This window comes from Sciurus vulgaris (assembly GCF_902686455.1).
Source record: "Sciurus vulgaris genome assembly, chromosome: 8".
Classification (NCBI taxonomy): Eukaryota; Metazoa; Chordata; class Mammalia; order Rodentia; family Sciuridae; genus Sciurus; species Sciurus vulgaris.
The window spans coordinates 68212550-68232396 of NC_136468.1; the positions used below are offsets into that span (position 1 = coordinate 68212550).

At 36.2% G+C, this 19847-nt stretch overlaps 2 protein-coding genes across 3 annotated transcripts in view; one reads left to right on the forward strand and one right to left on the reverse strand.

Moving 5' to 3' along the window:
* Positions 1–19847, forward strand: part of LOC306667408 (cadherin-related family member 3-like) — a 637878-nt gene that overhangs the window by 128922 nt on the left and 489109 nt on the right. The window lies entirely within an intron of this gene.
* On the reverse strand, positions 136–18498 carry SYPL1 (synaptophysin like 1). Its single transcript, XM_079150033.1, has 5 exons — positions 18320–18498; positions 7750–7874; positions 6313–6520; positions 2202–2390; positions 136–420 (listed from the first exon to the last, which is right to left on the reverse strand). The coding sequence occupies exons 1-5, from the start codon at positions 18386–18388 to the stop codon at positions 286–288; spliced, it is 726 nt and encodes a 241-aa protein (XP_079006159.1). The 5' UTR covers positions 18389–18498; the 3' UTR covers positions 136–285.

The window sequence follows — 19847 nt, forward strand, 5'->3', positions numbered from 1 at the left end:
GAAGGCAAACAATGAAGAAATTATTATTCATTTAAAAATGTGTATCATCTCATAATAGGCCCCTGAACTTTCAGATTTTCATGTCAGAATACATTTACATCTTAAATTTTTAGGAAAGGCACAGTTTTTTATGGAAAAAAAAAAAAAAAAAAAAAGCAGCAAAATTTAAAACCCACCAATTTATTGAAAAAGCCATTACTTTTATTAGAAACAAGCGCTTCTGAAGATGTTGGCAACAAGTCATAGTATAGACATGTATTTCACACAGTGTACCTCTCCCTTCAATTATATTCCAGCAGGAGGTGGCACACCTCCTTGGGTATGGGAAGTAGAAGTACTTGATGGACTATGTAAACTTGTCTCCTTGTACACAAACCAGGCATTTCCTCCCCAAAGTATCATATTCAGAAAGCCAAAGATCTATGAAAGAGAAAAATAAGTATGAAAGATTTAAATTTTTTTTCTTTAAATATTTAACATTTTCAGGAAGTATTATCATTTCATTTAATGTCTAATACTACATACAAAGTGAGATTAAAAAATAAAAACTATTTCAAAGTACAAATTTTGTGTATATATTATATATATATATATAGAGAGAGAGAGAGAGAGAGAGAGAGAGAGAGAGAAATAAAACAGAAATAAAGCTAAATCTCTAACTGTATTAATACAAAAATCACAACTAAAAATTTATTACAAAAAAGATGGGATTAGATTTGAGAAAACAGAAATTCTCCTTTTATTACTTTGTGTTTAGACTTTTGTTACTTCAGGGTAAAGAGCTGCAATAGGAATCTGGGTTTCCATCTATTGGGCTTTCCTTTTTCTCCTGTCCAGAATGATTCTGAACTGTCCTTGTATTCCTTTTTCCTACTTCCCTTGTCTCTCCCTCTGCTGCTATCTCTTTAACTCCAATCCAACAGTTATAGTCAGAAGAACTTTACTTAACATCTTGCATGGATCAAGCCAAAATACATTAATCTTCCCAGATACACATCTGATCAGATAAAGCCTCAGAGATGAATAAACAGAAGCTACCTTGTTTAACAGTCCTTTATAAATATAATAAGTGAATTACCAAGAGTGGGATAAGAAGCTTGAGGTAACAGTATTTCCATGTTACTGAAGAGCATATACTTCTTTTTGTGTATTCATACAATAAAGTTTTCTGAAATTGTTCAGTTCAAAGTACTGTTGATGTAAGTGCAAAGTACTAACTTCAAAATCACAGTTATAAAATAAATATTTGGTAAATTGCTTTATAATGCAGAACTTACTTCATCTACTGGAAAAATATTTTCTTTTCTTTTTTTTTGGTGGTACTGGGGCATCCAGGGGGACTCTACCACTGAGCAACACCCCAAGCCCTTTTAAAAATTAAAAAAAAAATGTTTTAAACTTTGAGACAGAGTTTCACTAAGTTGTTGAGGCCGGCCTCAAACTTGCAATCATCTTGCCTCAACCTCCTGAGCAGCTAGTTATTACAGCTATGTACCACAGCACCCAGGAGAACAACAGTTTCTTAAAAAAATGACTCACATGAGACCTCTCTAAACGCAATATGCTCAATATATTAATAATATTTTAAATAATACACTTACCTGGTAAAACAGCAGACAAAATAACATTTAACACATTATATGGGCTAAATTTTATAGATTATTTAAGAAACCATAGAAGTATCATTTTTATGTACCCTGAGTAACTCTGATTTAGACAGGAGGCTCTAAACTTAGTTGTGGTTCAAACCTTGGTGTCATTTACTCATGTTCATTTAGGTCAGTTAACATATGAGCTACACTTTTCCTAATTGTAAATGGGTATAATACTACCTTTCACATTCCTTTTAGGATAGGTGGATAACTTGTGATATGAAAGTACAACGCCTGGCACATAATTTCAACAAAAGCTAGAGACTATCATAAGTGCCTTTGAGGCTGAAGTCCTGCCTTGTCAATTTTAATAAAGCTAAGACTTAATTAGGTTCTTGTTCAAACTGGCTCACAAGAAATAATTTTCTTAACTTTTCTTCACCGTTATATAGGTAAACACTATATTAAAACTAGGGTCCTGGTAGCTTGGTACAAATAAAAACTAATATATTCATTCAGAGGTTTACTGAAAGTTATTGTTTTCTTAAATTACTAGTAAGGTTTTTCTATCAAGAAAAATTAAAAAATGCATAAATAATGCATACATACCACAGATACATTCAGGGATCCCATACTAGTCACAGAATAAAAATAACATGTCACATCTAGCTGTTTACAAGGTAGAAGTTCCTGAAGAATATTATGACCGGTAGCTATTTTAATATCTGTAAGAGCTTTAGCCCAGGCCGATGTGCTCACCAACCACAGAAAAGTGGCAACTAGAGTAACAACAAAGTCCTGAAGCAAAAATAAGTAGGAGTTAATAATGAAAAGTCAATTTAAAAATACCACATTTCAAATCTATCATAAGACTGAGATTACATTTAATCCTATGATACTAAGAAATGGCCTTCATGATATACTTTTATTAAAAAGGTCACACTTAATTCAGTGAACACTGGTCACTAGCACAGAACCTGAGGTACAACAGTTAACAAGACTCTATCACTCTCCTCAGGAGTATGAAATTTTTACAGCAGAAACCAAAGTTTTCCAAAGCTCTCACCACCATTTTATCTCAACTACTTGCTCCCAGGATCACACCTTTGACCCTGTTATCATCAATATCTGCATTACTCCATCATTTCCTTCAATCATTCTACTCTTGGATATCACCTGTCTGGCTTTCCAACCTCAAAAGTCTTTTGATCCACTAAGAAGTCTGACCCAACCACTTTTTAACTTTCTCAAGTTCACTCATGTTCTCATTTTCCTTAATAATTTATATTCTAAGGTTGTTATAATCCCTTGAACATACTCAACTCCCTTATCCTTCTCCTGCTTTCTTATACTAATTTTACCCCCGGCTAAATCTAATTCTCCATGAAATGGATAATGAAATGGTAAAAAGAACACAACAAGGTCTTTTAAAATCCAGTCAAAGAATTCATAGTCATGAATTTGAAAAATGCTCATTATATTAATAAAAAAAACTCCCAAGACACTTTACTGTTAATAACTTTCTACTGAATCCTTTAGTATTTACTACATTTCCAAGAATATAATTGAGGGTTTTAATATTTTAGATAGTTTCTCATTGAACAAGATGAAGAAAGGGAAAAAATTATTCTCCATACCCAATCAATTTCTGCTGAGGAAGTAAAATTTTGTCTGGTTGTACTGGTTACAAGGATCTAAATAACATTTTAAGTATGAATTTGAAAAATATGAAGCATAAGTATTCCTTTGTTTGGCCTTCCTGCAAATTAATGAGCAAAGTGGGGATAATATGAAATTTATAGATCTGATGCTACCCTAAGCATATGGATACACTATGAGCTCATATTTTAGCAGCAGAAATCTCTCCAAGTTCAGAAATAAGTTTTAAGGTTTATCATCAGTGTTTTTTTTTTAATAAACTGGATTAGATGTTTATTATTTTACCAGCTTCCTTTTAGTCATTTATTTAGGATAAATATCAGTAATCTCTTATGAGATACAGAAGCCAGGCCATATATAGGTTGCCCACATGATCCAGATAGCACTGAATAAACACCTTGGGATTAGAGGATAAAAATCAAGGACTAACTGCACAAACATGGAGGTATTAGCATTTTGCATTTGAGCTCTCTACAGCTTTGATCCTCTTAAAAAAAAAAAAAAAAAAAAAGAAAGTAGACCAAAGAGAAGTGTACAGACATATCATAGCTGACATTCTCTATACTGTGGGAGCGGAGTAGTTGCTCCTTTTGACCTCTGTACTTTGCCATATGATCTGCCAGAGATATTTTCTAAGTACTTGCTAAACAAAAATCTTTTAGAGAACTGATAATACATGTTAAACAAGTTCTCTATAGGTTAAATTTATAGTTTTGACCAATATATGTCAAATGCCCCTAATTTTCAGGAATTTTCCTCCTTCTAAATTCTTAACTAAAATAACACTTTTTGTTTTTTTTTTCCTTTTCTGGTTATGCTCTTTATTTTTTTTTAAATTGAAATTTATTCAATGCACTGCAACTGAATTCTTTTTCTTTACACTGATACAGTACTACAAGGTGTATGGTTATCCTCTCTTTAAATCTACTTTGCTGATGGCTTAAGGCATGACATCCTTTTATTTCAAAGGCTGGAACTTTTATGAAAATGATGCAAAGTAAACAGGATGAAGGAAAGTGGGGGTTTATTCTGGCTCCTGCAGATTCTATTTGTCCTATTCAGGGCTCTGGTCACACTGCAATCTAAGTGAACTATGCCGCTTGGAATTCTGCACTGTACAATACAGTTGCCTGAGGCTGCTCTGCTTGTACTAATCAATTAGGACATGATTTGTAACAGATTTTTAGAATTCGAGATACCCTATTTTTATTTAGTTTCATTTTCTGGTATTCTGGATTGTCTACACTGCCTAGAACCCTTAAATACCTGTTACTTAACACAAAACAGTGCCTAAAAAGAGAACTAAAAGTAGATTTAAAATTTCACAATTGAAATGCTTCCAGGAGTACATTACCACAGAATTGAAGATACTGCTAAAAAAGCTTGCCCATGTTAATAAACAGTACCTGAAAATCAATGTCATATTTGGCTACATTTAAAAATGTGGGTATCTCCAAAAAACCTTTTAAATTAAAAAGAATTCAAAATTTAATTTAGAAACAGACCAGAACATTATGTTACAACAACAACAAAAAACATTTATGAAACCAATTCTGAAGTATTTCTTCATATGATCACTAAATTATTCATTTTAAGGTAGAAAATTCCTTTTGACTTCCTGAATCACACAACTACGTCCATTTTATAATTTTATTAGACAGAAAATATATGTACAAAACAAATAGGAATGCTACTTTAAGAAGTGTTAATATAAAGTTTATTAAACATAAAATGTAAGAAAGGAATCACTAGCTAGATTCAATGAAAACTTAGAATAATGACAAGGCAAAAAATAACTTCTAATTATAAAAAATTTGGACAAAATATAATTATCTACATTATCATCCTACTTCCTTTTAAAAACAAAGCTTAAAAAGTCTACTGAAGCTACAGATTCCTAACATGTAACTTCTGTTGAAATGAAAATAGTTGAAGTCTATCTCTTTGAAAGGTACTTAATAACCCAGAACTAATTTATGAAGACACCTGGTTTTCTTGAGTCTTTTCAGACATCTGAGACAGAATAAATCTGTATGATTTTATTCCTTACTTACCATTTGCATTCTTATGATCCAGGCAGCAAAAATTAAAAATAAATACATATAACTTATTTAATAATTCCTTTGTGTTTAGTCTTTCCTTAACGGTAAATTCACAAATAATTAGCAGATGTCGGTGTTTTTTCATAGACCCAAATGACTAATCACACAACACCTCTTTTCCCTTCAAGTCAACAGCACTAATACTGACTTTGAAGTTATTCTTTTATAGTAGAGATCCAGTGCAAAACTATGGTTTATGTCTGAATGTGCCACTAATAATTCAGAGTAGAGTTTATTCCCTAAATCTCAGATTTATTTTATTTCTAGCTCAGTAAACTGTGAAGTCAAGAAAGGTATCAGAACTTTAAATCCAAATTGTTGCCTTCTCAAAGATTTGAAATTAGTTAATGAATTCCATTAATGCTGAACATAAGAACGATATAAGTGAGTTTGAATTAAGGAGATAAGCATGAAAGCAGCCACAGATGATATGTAAAGGATTAGATGTGGTCATATTCCAAAAACATTTTATTTTAAAAAACAGTGAGTCTGATGTAACCTGTGGGTCATAATCTGCTGATCCCTGGTACAGAAAATTAAGCTCAATAAGATATTGTAGAAACACAGAGGGGGTCTTTAAGGAAAGAGAAAAAAGGTAATAAGTAGTAACACTAATAAAGATATGATCTGCAATTCTTCAAATCAAAGGCATTAATTACTGCTTAATTTTTTTTTTTTTTTTTTTTTTGCCATTAGCAACTTAACAATCCTTACTACTTATTTGAGTTTTTTTCCGTTTTAAAATAAGGCTAAAAATAAACCTTCCCTGGAGTATAAATAGGCTAACAGAATCGAGTTAAATTTAATGAGAAAGCTCAACCTTGTGGCAAATACCCACCAATTTTGGTTCACCAGTGTTGAACTTTATGTCAAAATATTTTATTTCTAACAAAAAAAACCCCTTATATATAACTTCAAATATAATCATTTTCATATAAAAAAATAAAGTGATTACTTACAATCATGGGAAGTTTACGACTATCCCGGTATAGGTTCGTGTAACCAACATAAAGCAGAAGGGCAGCAATGCAGTACAAGAATACAAAGACTGCAAATGTAACATAGAATTGTGCAGAAGAAGAGTAATCTCCTATGAGGACATGACTTTTCCAATCTACATCGCACACATTTACAATAGAATGTGGATGAAATGATGCTTGATTCAACCTATTAAAAAGAGGCTCAAATAAATGTATGAATTACTGGATTCTTCTAACAGACACAGAAATACTTGAGCAGAATATTGAAATGGCATTTCAAAAAATTCTCCTGAAATATATTAAAAATATTTCCTCTGGGGGGGAACTCAAATATTTAATTAAACTAAAATTTTCATAATACATTTATATAAATTATGCATGATAACTGACTTATGATAGTATACAGACTGAATTAAACACTTTCATACCTAGATACTATCTCCCTTCAATAAAAAAGTTAGCAGAGTAGTAGGGATTATACCAAATAGTTTACAATTTGAAACATACTGTATTCTAGGAGGGTACAGCCCACGTCACTAGCCTAGGAGAGCCAATTATAATAACAATTCACATTTTAACACTGGATTAATAGCTGTTAACTGAAATTCACATTGCCATTAATTTTCCCCATTGATAAATTGCAAAAATGTTTATTACTAAAGATGCTAGTAAGTTCCTTGTACAGAAACTATACAATAGGGAAAAGAGATAACATGGCTTTGATGATAGTATCTGACATATCCTTAATATAAGACTTTATTTAATCATCGAGACATCCTTAAAAGATAACGTTTTCAATTTACTGGACAAAAAACTGAGTCTTTGATCAAATAAGTAATGTTAGACAAGTGGAAAAAGATTCACACCCTGGCTTAAACACTGGAAAATTCAATGAACTTTTCAATGAATACTGAAGTCACAAAGAAGACTTCACTAAATGTTCTTTTTCATTCAAGAGTAAAAAGATATGGTTTTACGCTACAGACACAGAGGGATTCTTCACTTAATGCATATCTTAAAACTAAAGAACATTATTATTCAGTAATTGCAAATACATGAGAAATCTAGATTTTTATAAATCGTGTTTGCTTCTTGACAACAGGACTTCTTACATTCAGGTGACAGAGCAATCTCTATTTTGTATTTTTTATTTCCAATTCACTGTGAGATGACAGAATAAACAATGTCAAGTTGCCATAGAAGTTTCTAAACGCTTATTCTCACTTTCTGTATTTATTCATCACAGTCTAAGAAAAGTTTGCAGAAAGGTATTGGTCTGTGCATGAAGTGTAAGCAGCAATAATCACAAATGAGCATGCAATCTAATATTTCCTACCCCCATCAATAAATTGTTGTTAATCTTGATTCAATATGAAAGTAAAGAGTTGTTGAATCATAATAAAAGACAAAACTCACCTGAATGGATAACCAAAAGCAGCTGCAACAGTATGATTTTCATGAACTTTTGGAGGACAAGTCACCAGAATTTCTGTTTTGCCCTTAAAACCTCCACAGGTGGCAAAAGCAAAGATGGAAGCAATCTACAAAAAGTGAGACCAAGAAAAGAAAAACAGAAGCATTACTGTACCCAAAAACAAGGGTCATTAAAATAGTAAGTACACTGATTATCAAAAACTGGCTCATTAGCGTTCTAAAAATTACTAATCATAAATGAAATGTAGCTAATGAGAAAATTTAAAAATTTATTTGCAAGTTTTAACAAATATGATTTTATTTTCTTGAGTATAATAAATTAGTATGACAACACATATAACATTTGCTCATACTTCAATGTAAATATTAAATATCACTATGAATCTTTCATGTTTTAAGTGCCACTGTTAAAATTTTTATTCATAACCTTTTTAGATTTTATTCTGTGTATATGAAAAGATGTAGATAATATATGTACATTGTTTAAGCAAACCTTATACGTCATAAACATTTTCCTCTTATTAAATAAGCCTCAACATTTCAATGCCTGTATCTTCCATTGTATGAAGGAATTATAGTTTGATCCCTATCAACATTTAGGATACTTCGTTGTTGATTTTTTTCCTGTTATACATAACATTTTGCGAGAAAAGATTTAATTCCTCTTCTATTTGTCTTCTAAATTTCCTCCAAAACAAAATAAACAACTCCAGATATGTTGTAATGACTGAGAACTCAAATCCTTTAACGAATGCTTATGGCTCTACATTTCTCTACATTTAAAATATATTCTGAATCTGACAACTTTTTACCACCCCGTCCTACTTAAATCACCATCATCTCTTGCCTGGATTTTGTGCCATCAGCTTGTAAATGATCTTGCTGTTTCTGTCCTTGCCCCAACTGCAGTCTACTATCAACATAACAGGGGATCTTTTTAAAATATAAGGCAGAAACCTTTCTCTTTTGCTCAAAACCCTCCAATGGTTTCTGAGGTCTCTCTGAATAAAAACCAAATTTCATATAAAGTTCTCTGAGATCCTCTCTTCCTTAACATAGTATTTCTAACCTCATGTTCCTACTTTTTCCTTAATATGATATCTACACAAAATGATCTCCTTGCTATTCCTAACACTTCTCCTTTATTTCCTCTGCCTGGAATACATGGTTACTTTCTCACTTACACAGTTCCCTATCCCCATATGATCTATCAGGGAAGGCTTTCCCTTGCCACACTATATTAATTAACAGTGCCCCCAAGACTACACTACCTAATCCCTCTATGTATGCTGCTGTATTTCTCCTCTGCACTTATTATTTGTTGAAACTTATTATTATTGAAACTTGAAGAGGGCAGGACTTTGCTGGAGATCACGCACATCCAGCAAGTGGTACATAAAAATTCAATATGGATCTGATATTGAGTTTACACTGCTGAATGCTAGATACTATAGTTTGGACAAGCATTCTCCAGAAGCCCATGTGATAAAAGGGTTGCCAGTCTATGGTGCTATTGGGAAGTGGTGGATTCTTTAGGAGGGAGGGTCTAATGAAAGGAAGTTAGATCACTTGGGGCATGCCCTTGATGGAGATGCTAGGACCCCCCACCCCCATCCTAGTTCTTGGTTGTCATGAGGTGAGCAGCTCTGCTCTATCATTTGCTATCCACCATGACATGCTGCCTCACCACAGGCCCCAAAGCAACTGGGTCAATCAACCATAAACTGAAACCTCTGAAACTGTTAATTAAAATATAACTTTCCTCTTTTAAGTTGATTATCTCAGGTATTTTGTTACAGTAAGAGAAAACTACCATACTTGATATTAAATCTCCCATGAATTATTCCAGGGTTTTAAATATTATAGGTCATAATCAGTATCATAATAACTATTGAGGGATTTTTTTTCCCTTATGAAGAAGAGATATATGAAAGAGAATCTGGTTATAGACACGAGTTTGAAGTGATGTCTAGCACATAGTTTGGAGTCTTCTGTTAAGAAGGTAATGATAAAAGAATGGATATTTAAAAAGGTAATGATAAAAGAATGGCTATTCTCTCAGAATAAATATGCATGAATATACAGAGTGAAAAAACAAGGCTAGGAAGTGAGTCTTGGGCATAAACCCACATCTAGGATAAAAAAAAAATAAATGAGATAAACAAAATAAACCAGTGTAACAAAACGGGCCAAAAATAAACTAGTACATATAGAAAAATTATACCTAACAGTGGTATTGAACACTGAAGAAAGGAGGGCGTTGATTTTAAAGAAATGTTCACAAACCCTGATACAACTCTCATCAAGAGGTAGAGCTTAAATTTCTCTTAAGTGTGGACTACACATAGCGACTTACTTCTAGAATAGAAAATGGGGCAAGAAAAGGAATACCTTTTAATATTAGGTTACAAAAAGACTACAACTTCTGTCTTCCTTTCTAAATTTTTTTTAGTTGTGCATGGACACCATACCTTCACTTAATCTATTTTTATGTGGTGCTGAGAATCAAACCTAGTGCCTCATACATGCTAGGCAAGTGCTCCACCACTGAGCTATAACCCCAGCCACTGTCTTCCTTTCTTAGTCTCTTGAACTTTCTTATTATCTGGGAGAAACCAACTGCTATGTTGGGAGGCTATTCAGGCAACTTTTTGAGAGACTCATGGGGCACAGAACCAAGGACTGACTACCTGCAGTAGTCAGATTTAACTTGGAAGTGGAATTTCTGAGGCCTGCTAATAGTCATGTGAGCGAGCTGGAGGGCTTAAGATGACTGCAACCTCAATGGAAACCCTGGACCAAACCACACAGCTTTACGACTCCCAGATTACTGCCCCCACAGAAACTGTGAGATAATAAATGTCTGTTGTTTTCAGTCACTAAGCTGGGGCAATTTGTTATGCATTAATAGATAACTAATATAAGGAAGGGCTGTTCAACAAATGGTTGGAATAAATTGCAGGTTTAAATGTAAAAGTAAGTCCTTAAAAATGAAAATCTGTTCCATAGAGAAGGAGAAATTCAAGTTTTTTTTAAAAGGAAAAGCACTAGTCAAAAGAGTTCTTAATTTCAATTATTAAAAAGTCTTGGAACCAAAAGTTAGCTTTTGAATGTAAAACAAACTATAAGTTAGGTTAAAACATTCGTAATAGACATGTCACAAAGAATCTACTAGTTCACTGATCTAACAGAAACCCTTGCTCATATATACTAAGAGACACAAATTAATGTTCACAGTGACATTGTTTTAATATCAAGAAATGAGGGTTAAAGCAACAAGAAGTTGACAAAACACAGTAGTATATTCTTTGTGTGTGTGTGTGTTGGGGGGATGCTCAGATAGAATCCAGGGCTTTGAACATGATAGGGAAGTAATCTACTATTTAGCTACACCCCCAGCACCCAATGCTATGTTCTTATGGTAGAAAGTTATATAGCAAAAACTTGCTGTATTGGCTACCCACATCAACACAGATGAGTTGTAGAAACTTAATGCTGAGTTTAAAAACAAAATAAAACATGTTGTATAAGACTACATAAGAATGAAACCATTTTTAAAAAGCCGTTTTCTACATCACATCTGTGACTATTTTTGTTCTAGCCCTCAAGCCCTCAACATATTTCTCTGGGACTAACCCAAGAGACTATTCCTCTCATTGATAATTTCATTCTAGTCACCACTCATCTTTTAAAGTGTGGATTATAAAGCTGCAATGTGCAGTACAGTAAGCCACCACCTACTTGTGGTTACTGAATACTTTAAATGTAGCTGTATAAATTACAATGTGCTCTAAGTGTAAAATACACACCAAATTTTGAAGATTTAGTATGAAAAATGTAAAATAAGACCATTTTTATATTAACTTTTATTTAATTATATTAAAACAATAACATGGTATATTGGATTAAGCAAAATATATCAAAATTAATTTCACCTCTTTTCTAAATTTTTGTAGTGTGGTTAACAGAATACTTAAAATTACTACATGGCTTATGTCTTTTAACTTGCATTAAATTTTTATTGGACAAAGCTACCTTAGAGTGATAGCACATTGATCTGAAATAAAAAAATCTGATGTTACTCCCCTTTAAAGGATTTCCTCACCAGTTTTCCAGGCATATACTAAACAAAAACAAAAAAATGCAAAACTCCTTAATTTGTCATAAATGGCAAGGCTGATCTAGCCACAATTTTATCTTTCTGGATTTTATCTGCACTATATTCCCTGCCAGATACTGTATGATTCTGTCTCATCACACTATTTATTATTTTTGAATCACAGCATCTGTTTGTCTTAGATGTGTATGTTTCTTCTGCTGGGAATGTCCTGCTTCTCTAATCTGCACACCTTTTATGGTCCTAACACTTTGTGACAAAACTTATGATTCTCTTGGGCTGCCATCAACATTATATATTAACTCTACTGCGGGCATTTTTTTTTTTTTTTGTATCTTGCTATTTGAAAAACAATATATAAATATATAATATATATATATATAATAAAACAATATATATAAACTAGTTTCCTAACTAATATAATAATCAGCTAGTAAGGAGCAGACTGCTCTACACTATGCAGTGTAGTCTTTAAGACCATCACCTCTACTGCTCTCCTGCCAGGCTGTCATGTTTGCACCTGACCTTGTTCAGGATTTTCAGTGCCTACCTAGCAGAACATCTGGCACGCAGCAAATGCTGACTAAATATCTTCTTAATTCAGGAAATATTAATGTCTAAAAACTTAAGACATAAAACCATATTTCAAATTTTAGTCTTTGTTACAAAGAAATGTCATGTTAGCAATTCTGATCTTTATAAAAAGATTTTAATTTAAAAAGCATAGATTTATATTAAATGAAGTATAAAAATAATCTATGAGTCAAATATTCAACCATTTTACTTCTCCCTACATTCTACTGCCATTTTGATCTAGATTGGAAGTTTTATGCTGGTGACTGATCAGTAAAACCTGGCCTGTAGATATATTTGTGTAGTCTTTCCAGTATTTATTTTTTAAATGTGAACTTATTGTCAGTATTTCAATATCAGGACACTGCACTTAAAAATTAGGATTTCCTGCTTTTCCTAAGCATGTGTGGGAAAACTGATGGCACAGCAATATCACGTCCACATTCTCATAAAACAACACTCAGATGGAACTGAGGTGACAGGTATCACTTAAGAGAGGGCATGTACTTTGCAGATTGCCTCCTCTCTATTGTCTTAACTACCAATAGGATGCATTTTTCTTCCAAACAGTCTGGTTCATTCATTTATTTATAAGGGTGGTACCATGAGCACTTCAAGTTTATATACCTATTGCAAAATGAGAAATCCTGGTATGTTGATAATGTTTCTTTGCCAAGTTTGAAATTCATCTTCCCATCCCTCCTTACTGCATAAAGAAATTACTGAAACTATGGACACAGAATTCTATCTTTAAAATAAATATGAAGAACTCAAGGGCAGAGTGACAAGCTTCTTTTCAGGCTTAAAAGGTCTCATATTCATCATAACAGCCCCAACTCACCAGAGAAACAGCCCCACGTATATTTGCCCATCATTTCCACACTATAAGACCATCACAGATGATTCCTCACTTATTGAGAGATCTATAACCTCAGGGTTAATATTATAGCCCATTTTTCTAGAACCACTAATTTAGTAGAGAATACTAAAATAACTCATATACAAGAATATTTACACTATATACACTTTTAGACTTATGTAATTCAAGTTTTATTGCAATAAATATAAATAAGACACATGCTGAACAGGGATTTCAGAGGGTCACATGTCAATACTGGGTATCCTGAAGGTAAGGAGAAACCTGTACATGGAAGGACAAACAGAAATAATCTTACTTTTTCTTTCATTTAAGTGTTCATGTATTAGAAGTGTTCGTGAGTGTGCCTGGCTTAATTACAGATGCATATTGGGGCTCTGTGCAAAAAAATTTATACTCAATAGCAGTTCATGATGAAAAAAATTTTGCAGATCACTGGTATTTTCAATGAGTTATCTATCTTACAGAGTCCTGATCCAACTCATATTCCCAGATTCTATTCATACTGAGGATTCTACTGGGGACCACTAAAATGCATATAATTTATAAATGTTCTTCACATGTTTCTAGCTGCAGGATCCTCACTGCTATTTGGTTTCATCATTAAGCTGAAGTCAACTACTTAAATTTCTTTCTGTCCAATGTTTAGTTTATGAAAATAATATATAATTGAAATCTTTAGAAATAGACGTAAAAGTATGTCATGAGCAAAACCAAATATATCCTGTTTTCACTAAATCCCATCATCACTGGGAGTATGAAATAAACTTTCAAAGCATGTTTACCTTCATAATCATAAGATTAGATGTGTAGAGCCAATGACTGATTTTTATGAATCAAAAAGTCTGAAGCATTTATTAACAATACTAATTTTTAAAATGTTTTATTAATGCTGATATTATGGTTTATTCCCACTACACAATCAGTAATGAAGTCAATTACAAAGTGCCTTTTTCACTCTTCTATCTCCTTCAGCTTCTATAGTACAATCATAGAATATTCTAAAGATCTGCTAGTATGGTTCCATAGCCCTTAAAAATTTGGATTAGGAAAAGTAAACTTCAGTGTTTCTGCTGAAATAAACTGCTAGAAGTTTTTTCTAACTATTAATCCTTATGTGTTGAAAATATTTATATCATCTTTATTCTTAAACACTTAAGCTGAATATGAAACTAACTCAGAAACCTAAATATATTTATTTTTTAAAATCATTTTTGGACTGTTCAATTATTTTCATGTTCTCTGGAATGAATCAGTATCTTGACTGTTGATCAGCTGGCAATCTTGAAGTGAGTTTTGTCATTTCATGGAAAACTGATTTATTTGTTGCCACTGATTAAACTTGAACTTTCGAGCAAAAATTAGTTTTCTTCATGTTTTAGAATCTGTGAGGCAGGCTAAACTTGCTCCCCCACCCATCCCTGTCTAGTAGTTTTATGGTCATTTTTACTTGGCCTTCTGAGTTTTCTACTTCACTGCACCTTATGAGAGAACCTCCAAATCATTCAGATATGAAAATATTCAAATTATCACAAAATCCAGACCTTAAGCCAGTAGGTAGACTGGTCCAGGCTTTAGTTGTTATATCTAGTGGTTATATATATTTAGTGGTTATATCTCTTTTTCCTGCCCTTTTAAGTACTCAGCTCTTGTTAAGTTGTTAACTTCAGGATGAAGCTTCTGTTCTATTTCTGATCCTCAATGTTTACCTTATATTAAAACCCAATTCTCAAACCAGGAACCCTGTTCCTAAGACTCTTTCAGGAGTCCATGAAGTCACCTTCTTTTTGTTTTTCAGGTAACAATACCAAATCTCTCCCATCCTCAGTCAAATAGAGGCTTACTCTCATCACCTCCACTAAATTACCAGACATGTATTCAAAGGTTAAAAATATTATCATAACAATACTAAGACATTATTTGCATTTTTCACCATCTTGATATTTGCACTGATTAAGCAAAAGCACTGGTAAGTAGAACTGCTGTGCTTAGGTAAGAAGCAGTCATAGTGCCAAACTCTATTTCACAACCACATAACTTATATTTAAACAACTCTCCCCCTGCCCAAACCTAAGTTTACCTTGAGAAAGTCTTGAATGAAAGAGTACAAATTATTTTTATTATATCCTGACCCTTAAGTCTTAACATTTTGTGTGATGAAATGCACCAGTGCAAATACTTTTGCTACATACTAAAATACAATAGCCGTCTCCAGATAAGAACATTTAAGCAAGAGTTGTACGCTGAATTAGTCCCTTTTTTTTTGGTAACATTACCAAATCTCTCCCATTCTAACAATCAAATGGTGGTTTACTCTCACCATTTTTATTCTCTTACCAGACATCCATTCAGCCTATTACAATCTGGCTTCTGATTTTACTGAAACTGCTCTAGCTAAATCGCTAAAGCCACCAAAAGCTTGACTACTCACTCAAGCCAAGGGACACCATATAGTCCCTATTTTACTTAACCTCTGTATTGTACCTAACATTACTGAGCACTCTTCTTAAAATTCTAATAGCGATGTCAAGATGTTTTTTTCTCTCCATCTTCTTAACCATTACTTCTTTCCTTTGCTGGCAGATATCTGCTTAGTCTCCAGTCCATACTTGTATTTTAAATCTAGGTCCATACATACAACTGCCTATAGGATACCACAATCTATATGATCTAAAGAGATCAGAAATGCAATGCATTCTTATTGGCCTTCTACAAAATTTTGCTCCTCCTCCTCTTAATGACCTAGTTCGGATAATGAGACCATTGCTAACCCAAGCCAGAAATACAGCAGCTTTCTTAAAGTCTTCCTTATTCTTCACTCTCCAAATGTATTCTATTTTATAAGCCTCTCTATCTTCACTGCAACTAATTTTAGGCCCTCATAATTTCTCAAGCAACAGATCTCCCATCTTCCACTTCTGACCTTTTCAATTCATTCTCTACACAGCTGACAAAATGGAAATTTCTAAAAGGAATATCTAATTATATTATTCACTTGGGATTCCGGGCTTAGGTGGGAACTACCCAACAAACACTCCAAAATTCTAAATTCTACAGGTAGGCATTTTTCCAAGAAAAAGGCCTACATGTTCAAGATTAACCCCAGAGGGACAAACCCTTTGAAATCTAACCTGTCAAAATAATTTCAAACCACGCCATAATGATCTTTCCTGGTACTTCCAGGTTTCAGTCAACCGTTAGTTACATTAAGTTCTCACACATATCTATGCTGCTTCAATTTTTCACCCCTCTGAACACAAGCTTCCCTTTGCCTGGAAAGTCACTCCACATGGATTCCCCAAGGGAACAAATACTCATCCTTCAAGTATTCTTTCATCCAAGTAGACCTCCTTACTTTGATCCCTCCTTCCTACACTGCGTATACCTTTATAATAGCACTTATATGGCACTTTCATATTTTATTTCATATTCTTCATCCTTAAAAGATCATGAAGAAAAGATCTTTTTTATTCATGTTTGTATGCTAGTGTTCAGCACAGGGCTGGTGTATACTCAAATATCTGTTGAGGATATATACACTACACATTAACAATGTATAGTTTAATCACAAAATTATCAGCTGCATAATAACAAGGTGCCCTGACTGAAAGTAGGATTTCCTTAAGAAGTTTAGAACGGATATTTCAAGATACATCAGAAAATGAAGGAACTTAACAGCAGTCCTTTAAAACATTAAGAAAAAACGCTATCTACAGTTTTTTAGGTAACTGACAAACTGTAACAAATATAAACTGTGTTTTCATTTAAGTGGAAATCCAAATCATTAATTATAAATTTAATAATAATCTCCAGTAAGACTGTTAAGTGTAAAACTTTTTCTTAACATTTACATTTGCTTGGCCTAGTTAAACGTGATTTTTCCCTCCTGCAATTTTTAATTTTTATAAGCTCAAAAATAACTTTCTTTATATTTAAATCTGGAACCTGATTTGTGTCTTTAGACATCAGCACTATGTGATCAAGCAAACCTTTGGGGGAACGGTACATGTGGAAAACTAGGTTAAGTACTCATCAGAGAATCTGAGTTTTTGTTACTTTTAAAAACATCCTCGAAACCATCCTCGCAGGAAACTGGAAGTTCTTACTCTTTTTTACCACTTTGTCACCAAAATAAAGGGTGAAGAAGTTAAGGATGAAAATGTTGCTGTATATAAATACGCCGGGCAGACAACCTATTAAAATACGGCTCTGAAAAATCACGGAAATATGTACTGGGCCACGAAGTTTGGAGAAAATCTGCAGCGCCTGGTAAATTCACTACTTCTCCAAGTAGACTGATCATCGCCAGAGTCGAATTAATAAGTCTCCTTTGATGTTAATAATTGTTGAGTGTTCCCAGGAAAGGGCTAAAAGCTAACTTTCCCAGCAGGATGTTGCTTCGAAGTACCTAAAACAGGCTCGACCACCATTGCTGGCACGTTACTAGATGAACCGAACTGACTCGACGGTCTTGTGAAAAGTCCACTCCCCCGATCCACAGTTTAACTATTTTTAACCCCGAGCCAATCTTAAAAGTACATTAAGAACTAAGCCGGGCAACCTCTCTCCCGGCAGGCCGCGGGAACGCGCGCGCAGCCCGTGACTGCACGCGCACCGGGCCGCCGGGTTTCGGTTGGACCGCAGCAGGAAGTCTTCCCTTCCTTGGCGGGAGGCGGCGGAGCCAGAGGGAAGCTCTCACTCCCACCGGGGCACCCGGAGGTGAGCTCCGGCGCGGGAGGGCGGCTCCGCCTGCGAGCCGGGCAGCCGAGGGACGGCGCGACGCGGCCGCCCCGACTCGTGATTCGACACTGGCCGCCGCGTCCCCGCCCCGCGCGGGCCAAGGGCCGCGGTCTCCCGCCCTGCCCGCCGTCCACTCCCGTCCCGGGCGGCGGCGGCCTCGGGCCACCGGAGCAGGGCTGCTCCCTGCTCCCGAGCCAGGCGGGAGCCGGATCTGGAGCGTTCCCGCTGGAGCGGGCGGCACTCACCCACTCCAGGACCTTGATGAAGCCGAGCGGCTCCTTGAGCGGGTTGAGGTTGATCTGGAAGGAGGACATCCTCTGAGGGAAGGAGGGAAAAAAGTTAGGACGGCGGGGCGAAGGAGGAGGGGATCGGCAAGACCCGAGCGGCCGGGCGGCGAGGAAGGGCAGGCGGGGCGGGCGGGGCGGGCGGGGCGGGCGGGGCGGGCCGGCCGGGCTCGGAGGCGGGCCCGGGCTACCGCGGGGCGGGGCGATGGCAGTTGAGCCGCGGGAGAGCGCTGGGGCAGAGACGGAGAGGGCGGCCCAGAAGGCGAGGGCCGGGCAGGGGCTGGAAAGGAGATGCTCCTCCCCAGGCCGCACCTGGCCAAGCCGGCTGATCCGCTGTCGAACCAAATAGATGTTGGACGCCATGCTGCGTGCGCCGCGCCCCCTTCCCTGAAGCCCAGCCCCCAGCACCCCAGTCTCTCCCGCGCGCACGCGCGCCCCCCCAGGCACTCGCTCCGCTTCCGGCCCCCTGGCCCCCGCGCCGGCGCCTGCGCACCTGGGACGCCTTCCGTGGAGCGAGCCCTTGCTGCCTACAGCCCTCCGCGGCTCTTCAGGCTCTCGGCTTTCCAGGCGTTCGCCTCCCCCCTGCACCTCTACCTTCTGACCCCGTTTCTCTTCACAGAGCCCAACTTTTAGATGAATTTATGAAGTAAGGACGCAGATAAAGCCGCATTTCAAAGCTGTGTTAACAGTCTCTTTCATTAAAATGGTGGAAAGTTAGTTATTGCAGAACAACGGACTTCAGCGACCGACTCCACGTGGGGTACTTCGCAAGCGCCATTCACCTAACATTCCTACGGGAATTACGTTTATTTTCCAAAGTTACTGGAGCCAGGGTTGAAGGAGGAAGGACAGTTACACCTATTAGCAGAAGTTGCAGAACGGACCTTTGGTGACCCACCCACCCAACTCTCCCCTGTCTGGGGAGGCCCTTCCTTGGGGCCATTCTTGACGTCTTTCTTCAGAAGGCTAACTCCTCCAAGATTCGCTTTGGGTGACACTTCCTCTCGGCACCCAGTGTGGAAGCCTCAACCTAGTGACCTCTTGTGTGGCTTCCTCAATACCTTGAAAGTTCTTGGGGAGCTGGAATAACGGCCAGTTCGCGTGTGTGATAGGATGGTCAACACGCGTAACACTTAGTCCAAATGAGGAAGCAAGGACTTTAGCACAAGAGGATCCGGGTCCCAGCTTCCAGGTACTTAACTGTGGATGCCAGGTGCCATTGAAGTTATTCCGTTCCATCACAGTTACAGCTGTAGCCGAACGTCTTTTCTAGTGAGCTAACACGTTCTCTCCATTTCTCTCTCTCTCTTTTTTTTTTTTTTTTTTGCGAGGCGGGTGTAGGGGGTGTGGGAGGCACGTGCTGGGAATTGAACCCAGGACCTGGCAAGCCATCTCCCTGAGTTATACTCCGACCCTAACCTTTCCTCTTTTGTGACCTATTTACCTCCATGTTTGTTTCCCAGAGAATGCAAAAGTGTTTTTAAGTTTC

Excerpts from the sequence above, each read along its gene's own strand:
- SYPL1 (XM_079150033.1), bottom strand. The coding sequence starts at position 18,388 with ATGTCCTCCTTCCAGATCAACCTCAACCCGCTCAAGGAGCCGCTCGGC. Across the intron at positions 7,875-18,319 it reads TCATCAAGGTCCTGGAGTGG|ATTGCTTCCATCTTTGCTTT; the intron begins GTGAGTGCCGCC and ends CACTTTTTGTAG. Across the intron at positions 2,391-6,312 it reads GTCGTAAACTTCCCATGATT|GACTTTGTTGTTACTCTAGT; the intron begins GTAAGTAATCAC and ends TTTTTGCTTCAG.